Source organism: Ursus arctos, unplaced genomic scaffold, assembly GCF_023065955.2.
Source record: "Ursus arctos isolate Adak ecotype North America unplaced genomic scaffold, UrsArc2.0 scaffold_4, whole genome shotgun sequence".
Taxonomy (NCBI): domain Eukaryota; kingdom Metazoa; phylum Chordata; class Mammalia; order Carnivora; family Ursidae; genus Ursus; species Ursus arctos.
Genome location: NW_026623056.1, coordinates 29504211 through 29520567, shown reverse-complemented (window position 1 = coordinate 29520567; position 16357 = coordinate 29504211). Strand labels below are relative to the sequence as shown.

The following is a 16357-nucleotide window of genomic DNA, read 5'->3' as shown; positions in this document are numbered from 1 at the left end:
GATAATTTGCTAAAAGTTTTCTATTTCCTTTTCATACCTAATTTAAAACCAACTTTTCACATGTGATTGTCCAGCTCCTTCTGTTGCCGGGCCCTGGTGAGCTTGGATGTTGGTTAACTAAGGATAGTTAGAGAAACTACCTGATTGAACAGTATCAAGGACAGAAAGGACATAAAGCACGGAGAACATGGAATTGAGCCATAATCTTTGCATTTCCCACCGAAGCTTTAAATGTATATGCAGTCTTCACTTTAATCAAAATATCTTAATTTAGTAAAGAAAGAGCCCACTTCTTTTTCTTTATAAAATCTTGATTTTATTGCTTCCTGAATGTTTTTCTTTTTAAAGGAGAAATATAAACCATATCTTACAGGAGTCTCAGGTTGACAGCTTAACTGAGGTCATACTAGGATTCAAATATTTTTCTCTTTTTTCATGTCATAATAGGAAGGCCAATGGATGGATCCGACAAGGGTCTATTAGCAGCAAGGACCAAGAAAGCCCCTTTGGAATGAGCTCATCATAAGGAAGAAACTGTTGTTTGGCACAATGTGCCAGGTTTGAGGGTCAAGTGTGATTAGAACACACATAGTGTCGGTTGCTAATTGCCCTGCAGCCCCTACTGACTTGTGCCTGACCCAAGGAAAGAAACAATTGTGATGAAAATGCTAAACTTTTGTTTTATCAAACTCTCTGAAAGGCATCGTAGCAGATGTTGGTGGTACCCCATATGCAAATGCCTTCAAAGGCTGCTTCTTGTAAACACCCATGACTTTCTACCTGAGAGCATTTTTCCTGCAGCAAAAGGAGCAAGCTCAGGCCTTAAGCCAGGCAAGCTGGAAATGCCAGTAAGTTAATGCCTCTGGAAACAACCCTCAGCCAATGACAGATGGAAAGTTGGTGAGGAAGCAGCCGGTAGCCTATGATGAAGAGCTTCCGCATCCCTCAGGTTGAGATAATTCTTAGATGTGTTCTACCATGTCTCCTGGAGTCCTCCAGCATGACTGGGCTTTAGGGATAAGTGGCTTGATAACACACTATTGGCTGTCTTTCCACCACTTTATTACTTTTCCTACTCCCTTTCTACTCGTCCTGGGATTGCCTCCTAAATAAACTACTTGCACTTAATCCTTATCTCAGAGGCTGTTTCTGGGGAGAAACTGCTAAAAAAGGCATTGAGCAAACAAGGCACCCAAGCTTGGAGTCCGACGGACCTGGATTCAAACTGTCTCACCAGTGGCAGTGAACAACTTAATTTCTCTAAGGCTGTTTCTTCGTCTATAAAATGGGGAGAATAATATTGACTCTACAGGGTCAGGTTGTAAAGAAAATTTTGACAATGTATATAAATACTTGTGCATAGGGGCTGCACATAGTGCTTAATACATGCTGGCAATGCTCATTGATACCATCTTTATAATACTGCGAATGCAGCACGGCACAGGCGGAGGTCAAAGCTGGTTTTCACCTTCGGGATGACCTCTGAAGGAGGCTGATTTGGCAGATGTGCTACAGAGGCTGTCTCTGAGGAGCAGCTGGGGCTTAGCAGTCTCAGTGGCTTAGAGGAAGCATTGCCATGGGCGAGCCAGGGCAGGACAGGAAAATGGCGGACATCACGTGGTGGTTTAGAAGACGAGCAGGTGGCACTGCCAGTTGTGCTGAGTTTCAACCGGTGGCCGCAGCGCCATCAGTGACTTCGTATCTGGGTCCACTGTTCCCGCTGATGGCTGTGGTTTCATTAGCCTCTCTCTTGAGGGATTATGCTCAGGGCTACGGAGGTTGAGTTTCTGGTTTCAATCTGTTTTCTCAAACATACAAAGGCCCCTTCTGCTTCTATAATGTTTATGACCTTAACTTGATATTTTAAGGCCTTTCAAATTGGGGTTATTTCCTCTGCTCCCCTTCACTCCCCACCCCCAGGCAAGATCATATTGGAATTCTCTGATGACAGTGAAAGAGAAATGGAGAGACTGGGGCGGGTTGAAGGATTTCACTCACTCTCTAACCCCAATTAATTCCAGTGCCAGGATTCACCTGCAGGGCTGCAGCCTTTTCCAACAACCGAAGGTACCAGAGTGGGTATCAATGACAGGCTGCTTTGGCTAAGATGGCAGACAGCAGGGGGAACTGGTTATTGCCCAACCCCTGCAGGTGTGACCGGATGACCAGGGCGGGTAGCACGTGTTTCAGCTCTATTTAGTACTTCACTCTAGGCCAAATTAAAGGACCTCTGGTGACGTCCCTTCACAATATTCTTTTAATGATTTAGCACTAAGAGATGAATTTCTCCCCAATTCAGAAGGAAGATACGTGTAAAGGAAAAGGCACGTTAACATGATTCTTATACAAAAACAACTTTCAAGAGAGAAGAGTATCAGAGAGAGAAGGAATTCGGCAACCTTGGCACACCCGGCCTTGAGAACAATAACCTCACAGCCTGTTCTTCTCATCTGCTTCCTCGAAGAAAGAAAAATCTTTCAGTGACCTTGTCAGAGGTCTTAAGCTCATGCAGGGCAATTCTCAAGAGGGTCCCATTACATCTGTGTATGGTGTCAGAAAAGTCTGCTGACATTGCCACCTTAATACTGATCTCTGTAACACATTATGGTACCCCCCAGAGTGATTTGAATTAAAATGATTTGAGTTCAGGGGTGCCTCGGTGGCTCAGTCAGTTAGGGGCAAGCTCAGGTCATGATCTCAGGGTCATGAGGTTGAGCCGCTGGTCAGGTTCTATGCTGGGCATGGAACCTGCTTAAGATTCTCTCTCTCCCTCTGTTCCCCCCACCCCGTGTGTGTTCTCTCTCTCAAAAAAAAAAGTGATTTGAGTTTATGTCTTGTCTTCATGTTAGACAGTGAGTTCATTGAAGGCAGAATTCAGATATGATTTATTTGTATATGCCCAGAAGCCAGCATAGTTCCTAGCTGGGGTTGCCAGGTTTAGCATGAAAACAAAACAATACTGAAAAGTTATTTGCTTATCCAAAATTCAAACGTCACCGAGTGTCCTGTATTTTATTTGGCAACCTATTCCTCGCAGATAGCTGACCTCAACAAATATCAGTGAGTGAGTGACAAGCATCATACCAACAAATGGAGAACTGAACTGGTAAAAATGTGGATTGACTATGTAAAAGATACTCGTCTAAGTTATGCTTAGCAATCACAAAACCTCCAAACTGTGTCTGGTTGACATGCTACCTGTGAAAATCTCACAGCCTGGCTTTGACTTGAGAGACATTTTCTACCCGTGCTTGGTTAGCCACTTTCAGTCAGTGTCCATGTGGGAAGGATACGCATCTTCCGTTAATGTAGGTGTTTTGTTCCAACAATGTTACATCTTAATTCCACACATTTCTGGGTTCATATGTTTGCCTAATTGTTTATTAGTGCGGACCAGTTGTACAAGAAAATTGACTTTGGATGGTGCGTGGGGTTCAGTCATTCTGAAGCACAATCATCTCTGTTATCTTCCTTTAAAATGGCCAGAACTGTGCTTTTACTCCAGCCGAACCCTCGGGTTTTGGGTAAAGTCATTGACTTTGATTAAACCATCAGGACCAATTCTGTTTGGGAAAAATATGTATCCGGGGTTAGTTCGCCGAACAATCAGTCTTAAGAAAGACAGTATACTAACTCTCCCACTCCAAGTGACGTCTGTGTGGCTCCTGCCCTCATCGCCCTCTTTTTCTCTTGGCAGCCTGCGTCTCCTCCTCCACCACTACCCTACTGGTAAACCTGAGCCTGAGTCAGTCACCCGGAGGGCTTGCTAAGACGCGGATGCCTGGGTCCCACCCCTGAGTTTGTGATTGGGTATTTTCAGGCGGCAGCCTGAGAAGTAGCATTTCCAACTCATGACCAGAATCACTGTCCTATATCATTCTTCCCTGCCCTTTCCCCTTCTCTTTTGGGTCCTTAGTTCTTGCTCTTCACAACATTTCTCTGTCCCCAGAGCAGTATAACATAGTAACCTCACTGTATCATGGGCTGCTAGGTTTGTTTTCCCCATATTCTTTCCCTTCTGCTGGGTAAAAGTTTACTTACACTTCCTGTTCAATGTAGCTCAGCATTCGGCTGACATGGGAGGCAGAGATCTCCCCATCGACCTCGGCAATATATGTGTAGAGGAACTGGAAGGTGCTAAATGGGATCCGGGGAGGTCCACCGTCATGGTCAGATGATAACACTTCGCACACTATTTTGAGAGTTTTGGCAATGGTCTATAAAGCCATAAGATAAAACGAGAAAGTCACTATTCCAAACTAAATTCCTAAGATCAGTTTAAAGATTTTATTTATTTATCTGAGAGAAAGAGAGAGCACTTGCCCATGTGCAGGAAGGGGAGGAAGGAGGGCAGAGGGAGAGGGAGAAACAGACTCCTGCTGAGCAGGGAGCCCTGGGTGGGGGGGCTCAATCCCAGGATCCAGAGATCACGACGTAAGCCGAAGGCAGAGACTTAACAGATCCAGGCACCCCCCTAAGATCACTTTCCATACAAGAAAGAAAACAAAAATATTGCTCTCATAAGATGAAGTGGGAATGATGTAATATTCTGGAAAGCTTGAATTTTTTACACCCAAATGTCATTTAATTTCATCTAAAAAATATTGATGTACTGGGTGTCTTTCTTTTTTCCTTTCCTTTTTTTGTTGGAGGGATACTCTCAAGGAATTAAGTTTATGAACTGCTGAATACTTTAAGATATTTATTACTTTCATCAGAATAACCTCGCTAAAGGAGAATTTGATTTAACATTCTGAAAAATTAAAATTATTTCGCATTCTTATTGCTCTCCAGTCTTACCTCTGAAGAGTTGAGGTAATCAGTCTAGCTCACGTGCTCCAGCCGTACTCGGAGCAACGCCTCAATAGGGGGAAGGAGGGGGAAGAAGGTCAGCCCTGGGAAGACAGGAGTCCCAGATACAGCAAAAGTGACACTGAACGTTAAAACCAGTTCTTCTAAAACACATAGATCCATCTAATCAGAACACCTAGTATTTTATATGCCGTAACATTCACCTTGTTGCTGGGAAAGAACGAGGAGATGATGGGTGCCGGAAGGTTTATGGTGTAAGAACAAACACTCCTTACAACGAAACTTCAACATTAGAAGATCATGTTCAGAATTAGGTTTTACTCACCTCTGTCTTTCAGGAAACCTCCTCTTTATATACAGTTCACAAGTGAAAGAGTTGTGAAATCACGGGGGTAAAGGAAAGAAGTGATTTGAAGAAAGGATTGTTTACTGCTGAGTTAGCAAACATAGGTAGTTTGCCAAAACAGAGGATGCGCAGATTATCCTTAAACACCTTCCAGGGATCAGTGAAAAATGTGTCCTGAGAGGTGAACTGGGTGTGCCGGGGGGAGGGAAAGGCAGCTGCTGTATGTCCCCAGCAGGCTGGCCAGCATTGTTCTTCCTCTGCAGTTGCTGTGGGCTGTTCTGTCTCCCTCCCATCCCCCGAATATAGTGGATGTCTACAGGATGCCCCTTTAACTGGTGTGTTACCCAGGGGTGTAAGTGGGGATATATCAGGAGGTATATGAGGATCCTGAATCCACTTGGCCATCTTCCTAAAGAGACAGTTTTACCTGATGACAAGTGACTTAAACATTGTTCACAGTAGTTATTAACTTTAATTGATTCAGTATTTAAATCTTTTTTCTTTACATTGATAAACATTGCTATTTTATGAAATGGAATCATCAGTGTCCACGAATTTTAAAATGATAAACCACATTGTGTCAAAGAGATTTTGGGATTGCAGCAGGCTACTTGCATGGACTCTCTCCCACCCTTGGGAGTCCTCACCTGGAAACTGATGTGAAGCCCTGTCCGTGGCAGCATGCCGGGCGCCTCCAGGAAGGAGGGTGAGCGGCAGGCATGCCAGAGACTGGGCAAGAGGCTGTCGGTGACATGGAGGGGCACGTGCATGTCGTGAGGTCAGCAGGACGGGCAGTTTGGGTACATTTGCAAGCAAGAGTGCAAAGAACTCCAGCATCTCCACTCATAGCTCATCCTTTCTGCTTCTCTTTCTTAAAAATTCCCTACTGCCTTTTGTTCTGCTGTTCTCTTCCTGCAGGCTCGCCCAGATTGGGCTGCTGTTAAGGGCTGAACTGTGTTCACCCAAAACTCCTACGCTGAAGCCCTAATCCCAGTACCTCAGAATGTGATTATATTTGGAGATAGGGCCATTGAAGAGGTAATCAAGTTAAAATTAAGTCATTAGAGTGTGCCCTAAACCAATAGGACTGCTGGCCTTACAAGAAGAGGAGATTAAGACACAGAGACACCAGATACATACATACCCAAAGGGACAGCCATGTGAGGAAGCAGAGAGGGGCGCCTGGGGGGCTCAGTCCGTTAAGTGTCTGACTCTTGGTTTCTACTCAGGTCATGATTTCAGGGTCTTGTGATCAAGCCCCTTGTTGGGCTCAGAGCTCAGTGAGGAGTCTGCTAAAGTTTCTCTCTCCCTCTCCCTCTCCCCCTGCCCATCCTCACTCGTACTTTCTCTCAAATAAATAAATCTTAAACAAACAAACAGGGAGACAACAGTCATTTACAAACCAAGGGCAATGGCCTCAGACACCTTAATCTCAGACTTCCAGCCTCCAGGATTGTGAGAAAATACATTTCTGGTGTTTAAGCCACCCAGTGTGGGGTGCTCCGTCTGGCAGCGCTACAAGGTAATACAGGTGCTTTCTACTCTAAACAGTATCTTTTGTTAATCATTCAAACGCAAACCTCAAAGTTCCATTGTCCTCATAACATTTTAAAATATTTTAACAAAATATTTTATTCACGGATGAATGGATAAAGAATTCTCTGGACTAGAGCTTTTTGGAAAACTTAAGTAAATTTAAAGTAAACAAGGATCTGTATTTTGTTGCACGAGATTTTTTGGTCCGGTAGGGATCCACTTCATAAAGAGAGCCTTTAAGAATCTTCTGAGACTCACGAACTCAGAGGTAAAAGCCTCAGGAAGTGAATTATTTGCTAACAAAACACATCCTTCCTTCCAGTGAACACAATCTTCCTTTTCTAGCATCAGTACCAGTGGAACAGGAGGGAATATAGGCTAGTCTAGAGAAAGGAGTGCTGAGAGGGAAGAGGGATACAGGTCTGCATGCCACAGCCTTTGAATCCTGGGTGTAGACTGGGAGAGCTCAAGAAAGCCCCTGCCATTAGACAAAACGAGGGACCTGGCTTTTCTAAATGGCCACAGATCATGGCTGGCTGGTGAACTGGCAAAGGAAGGAGGAATTCTTGGGCTGCCTCTAAGGATATATGATTTTTTTAAACAATTTTATTCATTTTTTGAGAGAGAGAGAGCATGAGCAGGGGGAGGGGCAGAGGGAGAGGGAGAAACCCCTGGGATCAAGTCCTGAGCCGAAGGCAGATGCTTACCTGACTGAGCCGCCCAGAAGCCCTAAGGGTATATGCTTTAACTAGAATGCAAAGCCTCCACCAGACGTTGACACCCTGTACCTCCACGCTTAAATTCCCAGCAACAGGGGCGCCTGGGTGGCTCAGTCGTTAAGCGTCTGCCTTCAACTCAGGGCGTGATCCCGGCGTTCTGGGATCGAGCCCCACATCAGGCTCCTCCGCTAGGAGCCTGCTTCTTCCTCTTCCACTCCCCCTGCCTGTGTTCCCTCTCTCGCTGGCTGTCTCTCTCTGTCAAAATAAATAAATAAAATCTTTAAAAAATAAAAATAAAAATAAATTCCCAGCAATAGTCCAACATGAAACAGATGGGTATAATGGGCCTGGTTCCTGATTTTATTTACAGACCAGCCCTTCAGGCTGACCACACCTCTATGTGTTCTATGATGTTGGGATGATGAGGGGTGCAGTCGGATCCATCAGGACCTCACTGTTCTCCAAAGCCACACCTGAGGGTGTCTCAGTGGAAGTAGAGAAGGCAGAATAGAATCTCAGACTGTTAGAGATAAAAGAACTTTGTGGAACATCTAATCCAACCTCCTCGTTTTGGAAGGGAGGTAGAAAGATACAATTCACCTCATGGTTTCCCCTCCCCAGTGTCGGAGACAGACATACCACAGTAAAACTAGCAGCTGCTCTGCGAGCTCAGCAGAGGGAGGAGTGGAATTTAGTATTCCGTAGTCACCTTTGGTTACTACAAGGTGTGTGGACAAGGAGAGGACTCACACATCTCACAACGTGGTGAGGGTCTGTGAAGTAGACCACTGGAGCCAGGGAGCAGATGAGGGCAACCTGAAAGGGTTCAGAGGGGCCCTCAGAACGTGCCAGAATGGCGATGAGCCAGGGGGTGGGGGGCACTGTGCTGTGAGAGAAAAGGACTTAGGCTGCATGCAGCTGGGACCACACAGACAGTATTTATTCCCATGGATTTCCAAGGACCAAGAGATGTGGGAAACCCTTTGCTTGGTGGCTCTGCGGTCCTTGAGTCACCATTTCCCTCTTACACACTCTGCTGCCGTCTTGAAGAGTGGAGTGGTGTGGAAAAATCTGAGAAACTGGGCATTTACCTCGAAGCTGTTTCCAGTACTGCATCAGACTAAAATTCCTGGATAGAATTGAATTCACTTATTTTCCTACTCAGCCCTTTGTGGGTGGGAGGTTAAGGAAGATCAGAACTAACTACTGATAAAGGATGCTCTCACCTCCCCACCCCAGACATCTCTGCATGTTGAGTAAATTCGTGACCCTATGAGAATTTAATAAAATGTGTCCATTTTTAATTTTTCCTCCTGGACTTCCCCCAATCTTGGGGGCTATTTCCACAGAAGCGTGATAGTACTGATAGGCAAAACATCTGTCCTGGCTGCATTTTCCTCTCTTCGGAGGAGAGCAATTTATTCACTATATCGTATTACTGTACAGGACAATGAAGACAAAAAACCGTGAATGGCCTCTCCTCTCCTGGTCTCTAAAGAAATGATTATAATGAAAGTTGCAGGGAAAGCCCGTAGGAAAAGTTGAACTAGGTAATGTTTCTCATAACGTTTGTCAGAAACTAAAGTGTCAGATATGCATCCCACGCGTGCTCAAGAAGAAAGAATAAGATAGTGCTTAGATTTGTTCACTGACTGAAGCTACCTTTGTGTATCATTTGCTTTTGGCAGAGGCAATAATTTTCTCATTAACTTTCAAACTTGTCCATATTCCGGAATTTTTGAAAAACCATGTTTCTGATTCATTTTCCTTTAAGCTATTATAACAGTGTTTAGTAAGAGTGCGTCCATATGTAAGATGATACCTAGACCTTTAAATATCTATATGAACTGGATGCAGTAGCTTTTTCTTTAAAACAGAAAGATTCCTTTTCCAATTGTAAATCAAGCCAAATTTAGAAAAGGCATGAATTTGTATGAGCATCCTACATCCATGATGATGTCGTAACTGTAAGTCTGGAAATAGCCTCATTTCTCCTTTCCTGCTCTCTCATCTCTGATTTTTGTATCCAATTATGCTTATCAAATAGTAGTTTTCTGAAAGGCTGCACCTCTTCTTTAAAGGCTCTGTTGGTATATCTTCTAGGTGTCTGGAACCCAAGTATAAGCAAATCTGCAGCTTGGTTATCTTTAGGAATAGGAGTGGAGCGGGAACGGAAATAAATCTGAGGACAATGATTGAAATTCATAAATAATCCAGAAGCCACATTCTAGTAAACTCTCCCCAGAGTCTGACGACTGTTTCCCCCTCTCTCCTCCTCCCCCCTACTTCTGGCTGAGGAGCAGAGGAATGACCTGATTCACAGAGGAAGGGATGTAGACAAGACAGGCACACTCGTCCTTAGCCCAGGAGACGGACTGTGTGTACAGAGGCCCAGACAGAGCTTTTCCCGTAAGGAGCAAAAAGCAGTCGAGCTCACTTACAACTCCAAGAGAACTGCAAGCAAGAGCTAAAAACTTCAGCCACTCAATCTCCTCCGTGAAGCGGCCCACATTCATCACACTATTAAACAGATCTGTTGGGAGACTCAGCACTTTCCACATCTGGGCCAGCTCATCTGCATGGATGATCAGTCTGCCAGCAACCTGCAGGCCAGGGGACAGATGACAGACAGAGAGGGAGGGACAGGATGACAGAATGCCCGGAGAGACACGGCCCAGCAAGGTCTGCGTTCTCCCAGCCCGCAGCAGGGGGTTTGGTGGAGGAGTTGGGATCAGGGGAGGACGCTGGCGGTTCTCTCTGCAAGGCCAGAGAAATATTCAGTGCAGTGTTAAGCATGCTGAGGTATAATTCATTTTAGCTCTAGATGTCAAAATTACAGGGAAATAATATCTTTGTATTACTTTTTAATTTTTTTCTGATGCTTTTATTGTCTTCTCTTTTATCCCTAGGTTGTCCCTATTAGACAGATAGGGCAGCCTAAAAATGAAACCAAGGGGCAGAGGACTTGTCTGAGACCACTCATCAGTGGTTCTGTGGAATTCTTTGCACTAGACTTCAAATGCAACCCTCATGCTTTTCCAAGAATAATATGGGGTCTGTGGTCTGGATGCCTAATATTGCTTCGTCCCAAGTATGTCAGGTCTCTGCCACGTCTGTTGCATAAGGGGCTTGGAGGAAGGGAACAAATAGCCAGTTGTTGGCCAACAATGTGATAAGGCTACCGATGCCCCAATGAAGCATACGCCTTCCCTGGCCCTCTGATTCTGGGGAAATGCTAAGCCTCTGGGAGCAAGGTGTTTGGCTGTCAGCCCTCAAACACCCCAAACCTCTCTGTCATGGTTTTTTAAAGCAGAGTATGGTGGTGCTAAACCATAGCCCCCGGGAACTGGCCAGACTACAGCTTTCTCAAGTCAGACCTTCCTCATCCACTCACTGGAAAGCTCCCAGAGTGATGTGGCTGTGGAGAGCGCCAGGATTTTCCCTAAAAGCGAGGCTATGTCTGCACCTGGAATAACTGGGGGACTAAATTATGTCCCTCTCCAAAGTGTGGCTGGCATGATGTTATGGTCTTGATCAATAAGGGAGACATGGTCAAGAGACTGTGGATCTGTGCTTTTCTGGGGAGAAGGGATTAGTATTGAATTGATCCCTGGACATTCTGCCACTTCAGGGAAATCTGAGATGACCCCACTAATAACTCAGCTTACAGCCTATTTCAATATCATTCCTATTTCCCCCAGAAATTTACTTTCATGGTTTAGTGAATTTTATGATACCGAGTAGCCAGCTGGCTGGCTGGGGGATGGTAGGCTTTTATCTGTACCCACCTGGCCTCGGCATTGCCCCATCCTCCCCCCTGATGCCGTGGTACAGCCCTTACCCGAGAATGCAGGATCTTTAACAGCTCAGGTGTAAGCTCTGCCCAGTTAGACAAAGCCATTCGCTCAGACTGCTCTCTCACCGGAGGAATCTCTCCACGGGACATAGCCCCGAAATAACTACAAGAAAAAAAGTTAGGGGGTGGGGAGACCATCCTACACTCCAGTGGCCTCTGGCTGTTTTGAGAACCCCCTCCCCTTTTTCTTGAAGGAAGGGGATGGAGGAAAGAACATTTGTTAGGGGCTTCTATATGCCAGACACTTTGTTTAGTTCATTTTGTTTAGTTCATTTAGTTTATTTAGTTAAGTTTAGCTCGTTTATGCACAGGAAAAGCCTGAATGTATTACATGCCACTCAAGGTATAAAGAACACTTAGGGTGTAAAAAGATTTGTTTGTCTCTAAGGATGAGGAATAATCAATAAAAATTTTGGTATGGAATTCCCTGAAGCATATTGAGTCTGGGATTTTTTTCCCTGTCACCCCTCCTAAGTGTTTTATATACACACGTGTGTGTGTGTATACACATACACATATACATACACACACATACATATATATAATAGGAGATATAGAATATATATTATGCATTATATAGAAGATAATATATTATATATGACATATATACACATAATACATATGTAATACATAATATAACAGTAATTTGTGTTTCTCCTATCATATCTATTATATAGAATACATATAATTATATAATACATGATATGTACTTACATGTATGTACATACACATACATATATACATAGATTATATGTATTGTACACATTATATATTATATAACATATACATATTATATATATGTATATACACACACACATCTATATAATAGGAGAGAGAAAAAGAATACTGTTATTTTAAATTCTCTACTTTCTTTTACAGAGGAAGAATCCTGGTACCTGGAGGAACTGTTTTTCAAACATAAAATCTTTATTTTCAGTAACATGGTTATTGACATACTTAAAGCTGATTATTAGGTCGTGCGTAATATGTAATACATAATCTTGGTAGTGGGTAATCTAGGTAGTGGGTAATATGTAATCCTGGTAATATGTCATATGCAATCTTGGAAAAAAGTTGGAAGAGCACTAAAGTGACTTGTACAAGAAAGGGGAGGAGAAGGGAGGTGCTCTTGGGGTGAGCCCAGGAAAGGTTTCCAGTTTGATGTTGTGAGGCTTGGCCTTCAAGCGGGAAGAGAGAGAAGGGCACTGAGGGAAGCTCAGGTGAGAAGACAAGCCACGGAAGGGTTGAGATGATCTTATGTGGGGTGTGTGAAGTAAAACTCTTCTCTATCTTTCCTCAACAATTTAAATAAAATCTGCCTGTTCACTGATGTTTTGTGGAGTGGACTTAGGGTGCAATGTGGAAAAAATGCTGAGTCCTATTTCAGGGTTGGTTTTAGATACAAAGGACTGGGGTACCTGGGGCTCTGTCAGTTAAGCATCCCGCTCTTGGATTCGGCTCAGGTCCTGATCTCATGGCCCTTGGGACTGAGGCCCATGTTGGGGTAGTCTGCTTGGATATTCTCTCCCTCTGCCCCTTCCCTCACTCTCTCTCAAATAAATATATCTTTTTAAAAAAAGATAAAAAGGGCTGCCTGTAGCAGGGAATGGACATAAGCAGTTGACTTGTGCGTCACCAGTGCTATTCGGAAGGGTCTGTCTCCATCAAAAGCCTTGTTATTAGCTATCCCTGGATCACATGGCTCTGCCCCTCTCTGCTTTAGTTTTCATGAATACATATTTTCATTCTTTTTCTCCAGATCCAGGTAGTATAAAAAGAATAACGGAGGGAATTTCGTAGAAGCCCATATTAGGGTCAAGGCATACAATGATGGGGATGAACCCCTGCCTGTCTCTATGCCACAGAGCAATGCAAAGCGAAAGTTACGAGGACCAAAACAATACCTTCCAGGTACCCCTTGGAGGTCAGCAGCAGGGAGGGCAGAAGAAATACTGCTGGACACCTTTTGCCATATGTGTGAGCAATTTCCACAGACGGATCAGTGTTGAGGTAGGTGTGGGTTCAGGGCGACAACAGGAGTGGGCTGTAGAAACTTGAGTGGCATAAACGGGAGAGATAGAAACACAGCACCTCCTTTAACAGAAGTGACTGCCCAAGTAGAGAGTGATACTCAGCAGCCATGTCTTTGGACTTTTTAGCCAAGTTGGTGAGCAAATGTGGAAATGAGGCTGTAGTCATGGATTTAGTACTCTGTGGCGCTTCATTTGCAATGAACAATTCCACGGTTGTTCACGTATATTACAAATCCGTGTGGTCGCACAGACCACAAGACAAGTTCATGTCCTGCTGATGTCTGGGAGGTGATTTCTTCACTGGCAGCACATATGCAGGGACATTCTTGCTTGTGATGAATTAAGCACATGTTTTGTCTTGGAGAAACTTTGTGGAGTTTCTAAAGTGCTACAGGCTTGTGAGTCTCATAAAACCATCTGATAAATGCTTTTCGTGTCTGAATAGATGCAGAGTGCTCTCGGGTCATGCTCTCCTTTTTCATTGTAGTTAAACTACAAACTGATTATCCACGGATATCTAAAAAATTTATAGCACATGATACAAAATGGGAGCAAGCCGGCTACAACAGTGGCATGTTTTCTCCCATAAATGTCAGGGACAATTGCAAGAAATGTCATTTTCCTTGTTATAAAGCAGCAGCATAATAAAATGGGGGGTTAAACTATCGTGTAGTATAAAACAAAGTCTGTCTGAGTATGCCAAAAGGAATTCGTCTTCTGATGCCAAAGTGCAGCCTTAGAGATAATATGTAAAATTTAGAATGGAAAACTAAACAGGGTTCATTACTAGCAAAGCAACCCCATTATGTCCCTTTTTACGAGCACCACTGGCTTATTTTCCTTCCATGTGTAAAAGCTTCATCCTGACCCAGCCCAGGAGCAGGAGGGCACTGGCTCAGAGACTGTGAGGCTCCTTGTGGATAACATTCTGTGCCTTCTCAAGGTGTCCACACCTTCTTCCCACCTGCTCAATACACCTCACGCTGAGGACATTCTCCCTTCGCCCAGCCCACCAGCGAGGCTCAACAGCATCTCTGCCTCCGCTTCTCGCACTGAAATGCTACGAAGGAGGTCATCATTAAGCAGTAAAACTAGCCTGACAATGATCCGGGAGCTGTGGTTATTTCCCAACTCCTGCCTCAAGCCCCAGATCCCCAGTTTCAAGCAGGCATGTGTGTCTAAGAAGCAATTTCATAGCTGAGAGGCTTTCTGTGCAAAGCTGTTTGAATCGGGGCCAGCAGCGAGCTCTCGCTGTGTCAGCGCGTTCCACTGAACAGCCTCTGGAGGTCGCTCCTGAAAGGGGGCCCCTGAGTTTGAGGCACAGTGTTTGCAGCCCGACCAGCACGCTCCTCCTGCCCTCAGCGCTCACGTTGCCTCCTCTCTCCAGAGCGCCACGTGCACATCTACATGTTGAGGGAACCGATGAGTTCAAGCAAACACTAAATAACGATTTGCCCAAAGACAAGGTGCAGAATGTCTCCTCCCGTTGGGGCAAGAATGAGCTCGATCGGCAGTGGAGGAAGGTGTCTCCAAAAGGCGCCACCGCAGAGGCGAGCCGGCTGGGACCGAGCGCGCACAGCCCAGCCCGAGGCCTCGGGCCCCGCTCCCCGAGGAGCGCTGCTGCTCTCTAGCGGTGACACCGGAGCCCGGGCCCCGGTTCAGACCCGGGAAGGCCCGCGGGGATGCGGCCCAGCTCCCCGCGCTCCTTTTCCCTGGGACCCGGTAGGGGGGTGCGGGTGCCACCGGGTTGTGGGGGTCTAACTCCTGCTGACGGCCGCAGGACACTTGGCCGATTGCTCTGGCGTCCTATCGTCCAGTCTGGGTCGCTTAGGGCAGGGCGACCCGTCCTCACCCAGTGTGATGTATTTACGTGTGGGGTTTAAAGCACCGAAGCAATAGGAGAGCTGGGCCTCACATGCTCTTCAGTCCCGACCCCCAGGCTGCAGCCATGACAACCTCCTCAGCTTTCCCGAGGACCTCCCCTCCTCCACCCCCACCTCCACCTCCAGTGGGAACCCGGGGCTGAGGGGAGAAGGGTACGCACTCCGCGGCCCACTGGATGAGGTCCTGCGGCTGGGTCCGGATGGCGGCTTTGGTGAATTGTTTCAGCAATTCCGGCAGCTCCGGGGGGATGCATATTTGCTTATCTGTCTGAGGCATTGATGGGTCGACCTAATGGCAGGGGAAAGAGAAATAAACAAATTGGGAATCTTAGAATCATAAAATGGCAGGAATCCTGGACCAGAGGCCACCCAGCCTCTGTTTGATACTCCCCATACCGGGGGAGTTCACTACCTCACAAGGTGTATGCATTCTATTGTTACACAATCCCGAAGTTAGAGAATGGGCTACTAATCGTTGCTTTTTGTTCCTGTAAATAAAGTCTTTTACATAAAGACCGCACAATACTTCTTCATTTAAAAAGTAGAGATGCCGGGCTCCTGGGTGGCACAGTGGTTAAGCGTCTGCCTTCGGCTCAGGGCGTGATCCCGGCGTTCTGGGATCCAGCCCCACATCAGGCTCCTCCGCTATGAGCCTGCTTCTTCCTCTCCCACTCCCCCTGCTTGTGTTCCCTCTCTCACCGGCTGTCTCTATCTCTGTCAAATAAATAAATAAAATCTTAAAAAAAAAAAAAAGAAAATACACAGAGATTTAAAAAATAAATAAAAAGTAGAGATGCAAGAAGTAAGCAAAAATATCCCCTAATGATGTCACCCCCAAATATTAGATGTCTCCTTCCAGAATTAGTTCAACAGATATGTGTTTGTATAAATACAAACGGGGTCGTGCACAGCGGCATAATCATGGACATCTTAAACGCCTCTTTCTCTCTCTCTCTCTCTCTCTCTCTCTCACACACACACACACACACAACTCTTATGGCAGAATAAGTTGTAGCAAAATTTACTCTGTGAATTCTCTATTATTTGACATTAGGTTATTTCCAAACAAAAAACATTAAACAGCCATTTGGTGAACATCTCTCCTTATACCTGCATGTATTTATCTTTTTTAATTGTAAAAGAGAAAACTTGTACATTTCATTCAAAAAGTT

The 16357-nt window shown here is 45.1% G+C and overlaps 1 protein-coding gene across 1 annotated transcript; it reads right to left on the bottom strand.

Moving 5' to 3' along the window:
* Positions 1-3496: 3496 nt before the first annotated feature.
* LOC113256495 (ropporin-1) lies at positions 3497-15462 on the bottom strand. Its single transcript, XM_026500335.2, has 5 exons — positions 15347-15462; positions 11255-11372; positions 9855-10016; positions 4042-4217; positions 3497-3563 (listed from the first exon to the last, which is right to left on the bottom strand). The coding sequence occupies exons 1-5, from the start codon at positions 15460-15462 to the stop codon at positions 3497-3499; spliced, it is 639 nt and encodes a 212-aa protein (XP_026356120.1).
* Between the last annotated feature and the right edge of the window lie 895 nt (positions 15463-16357).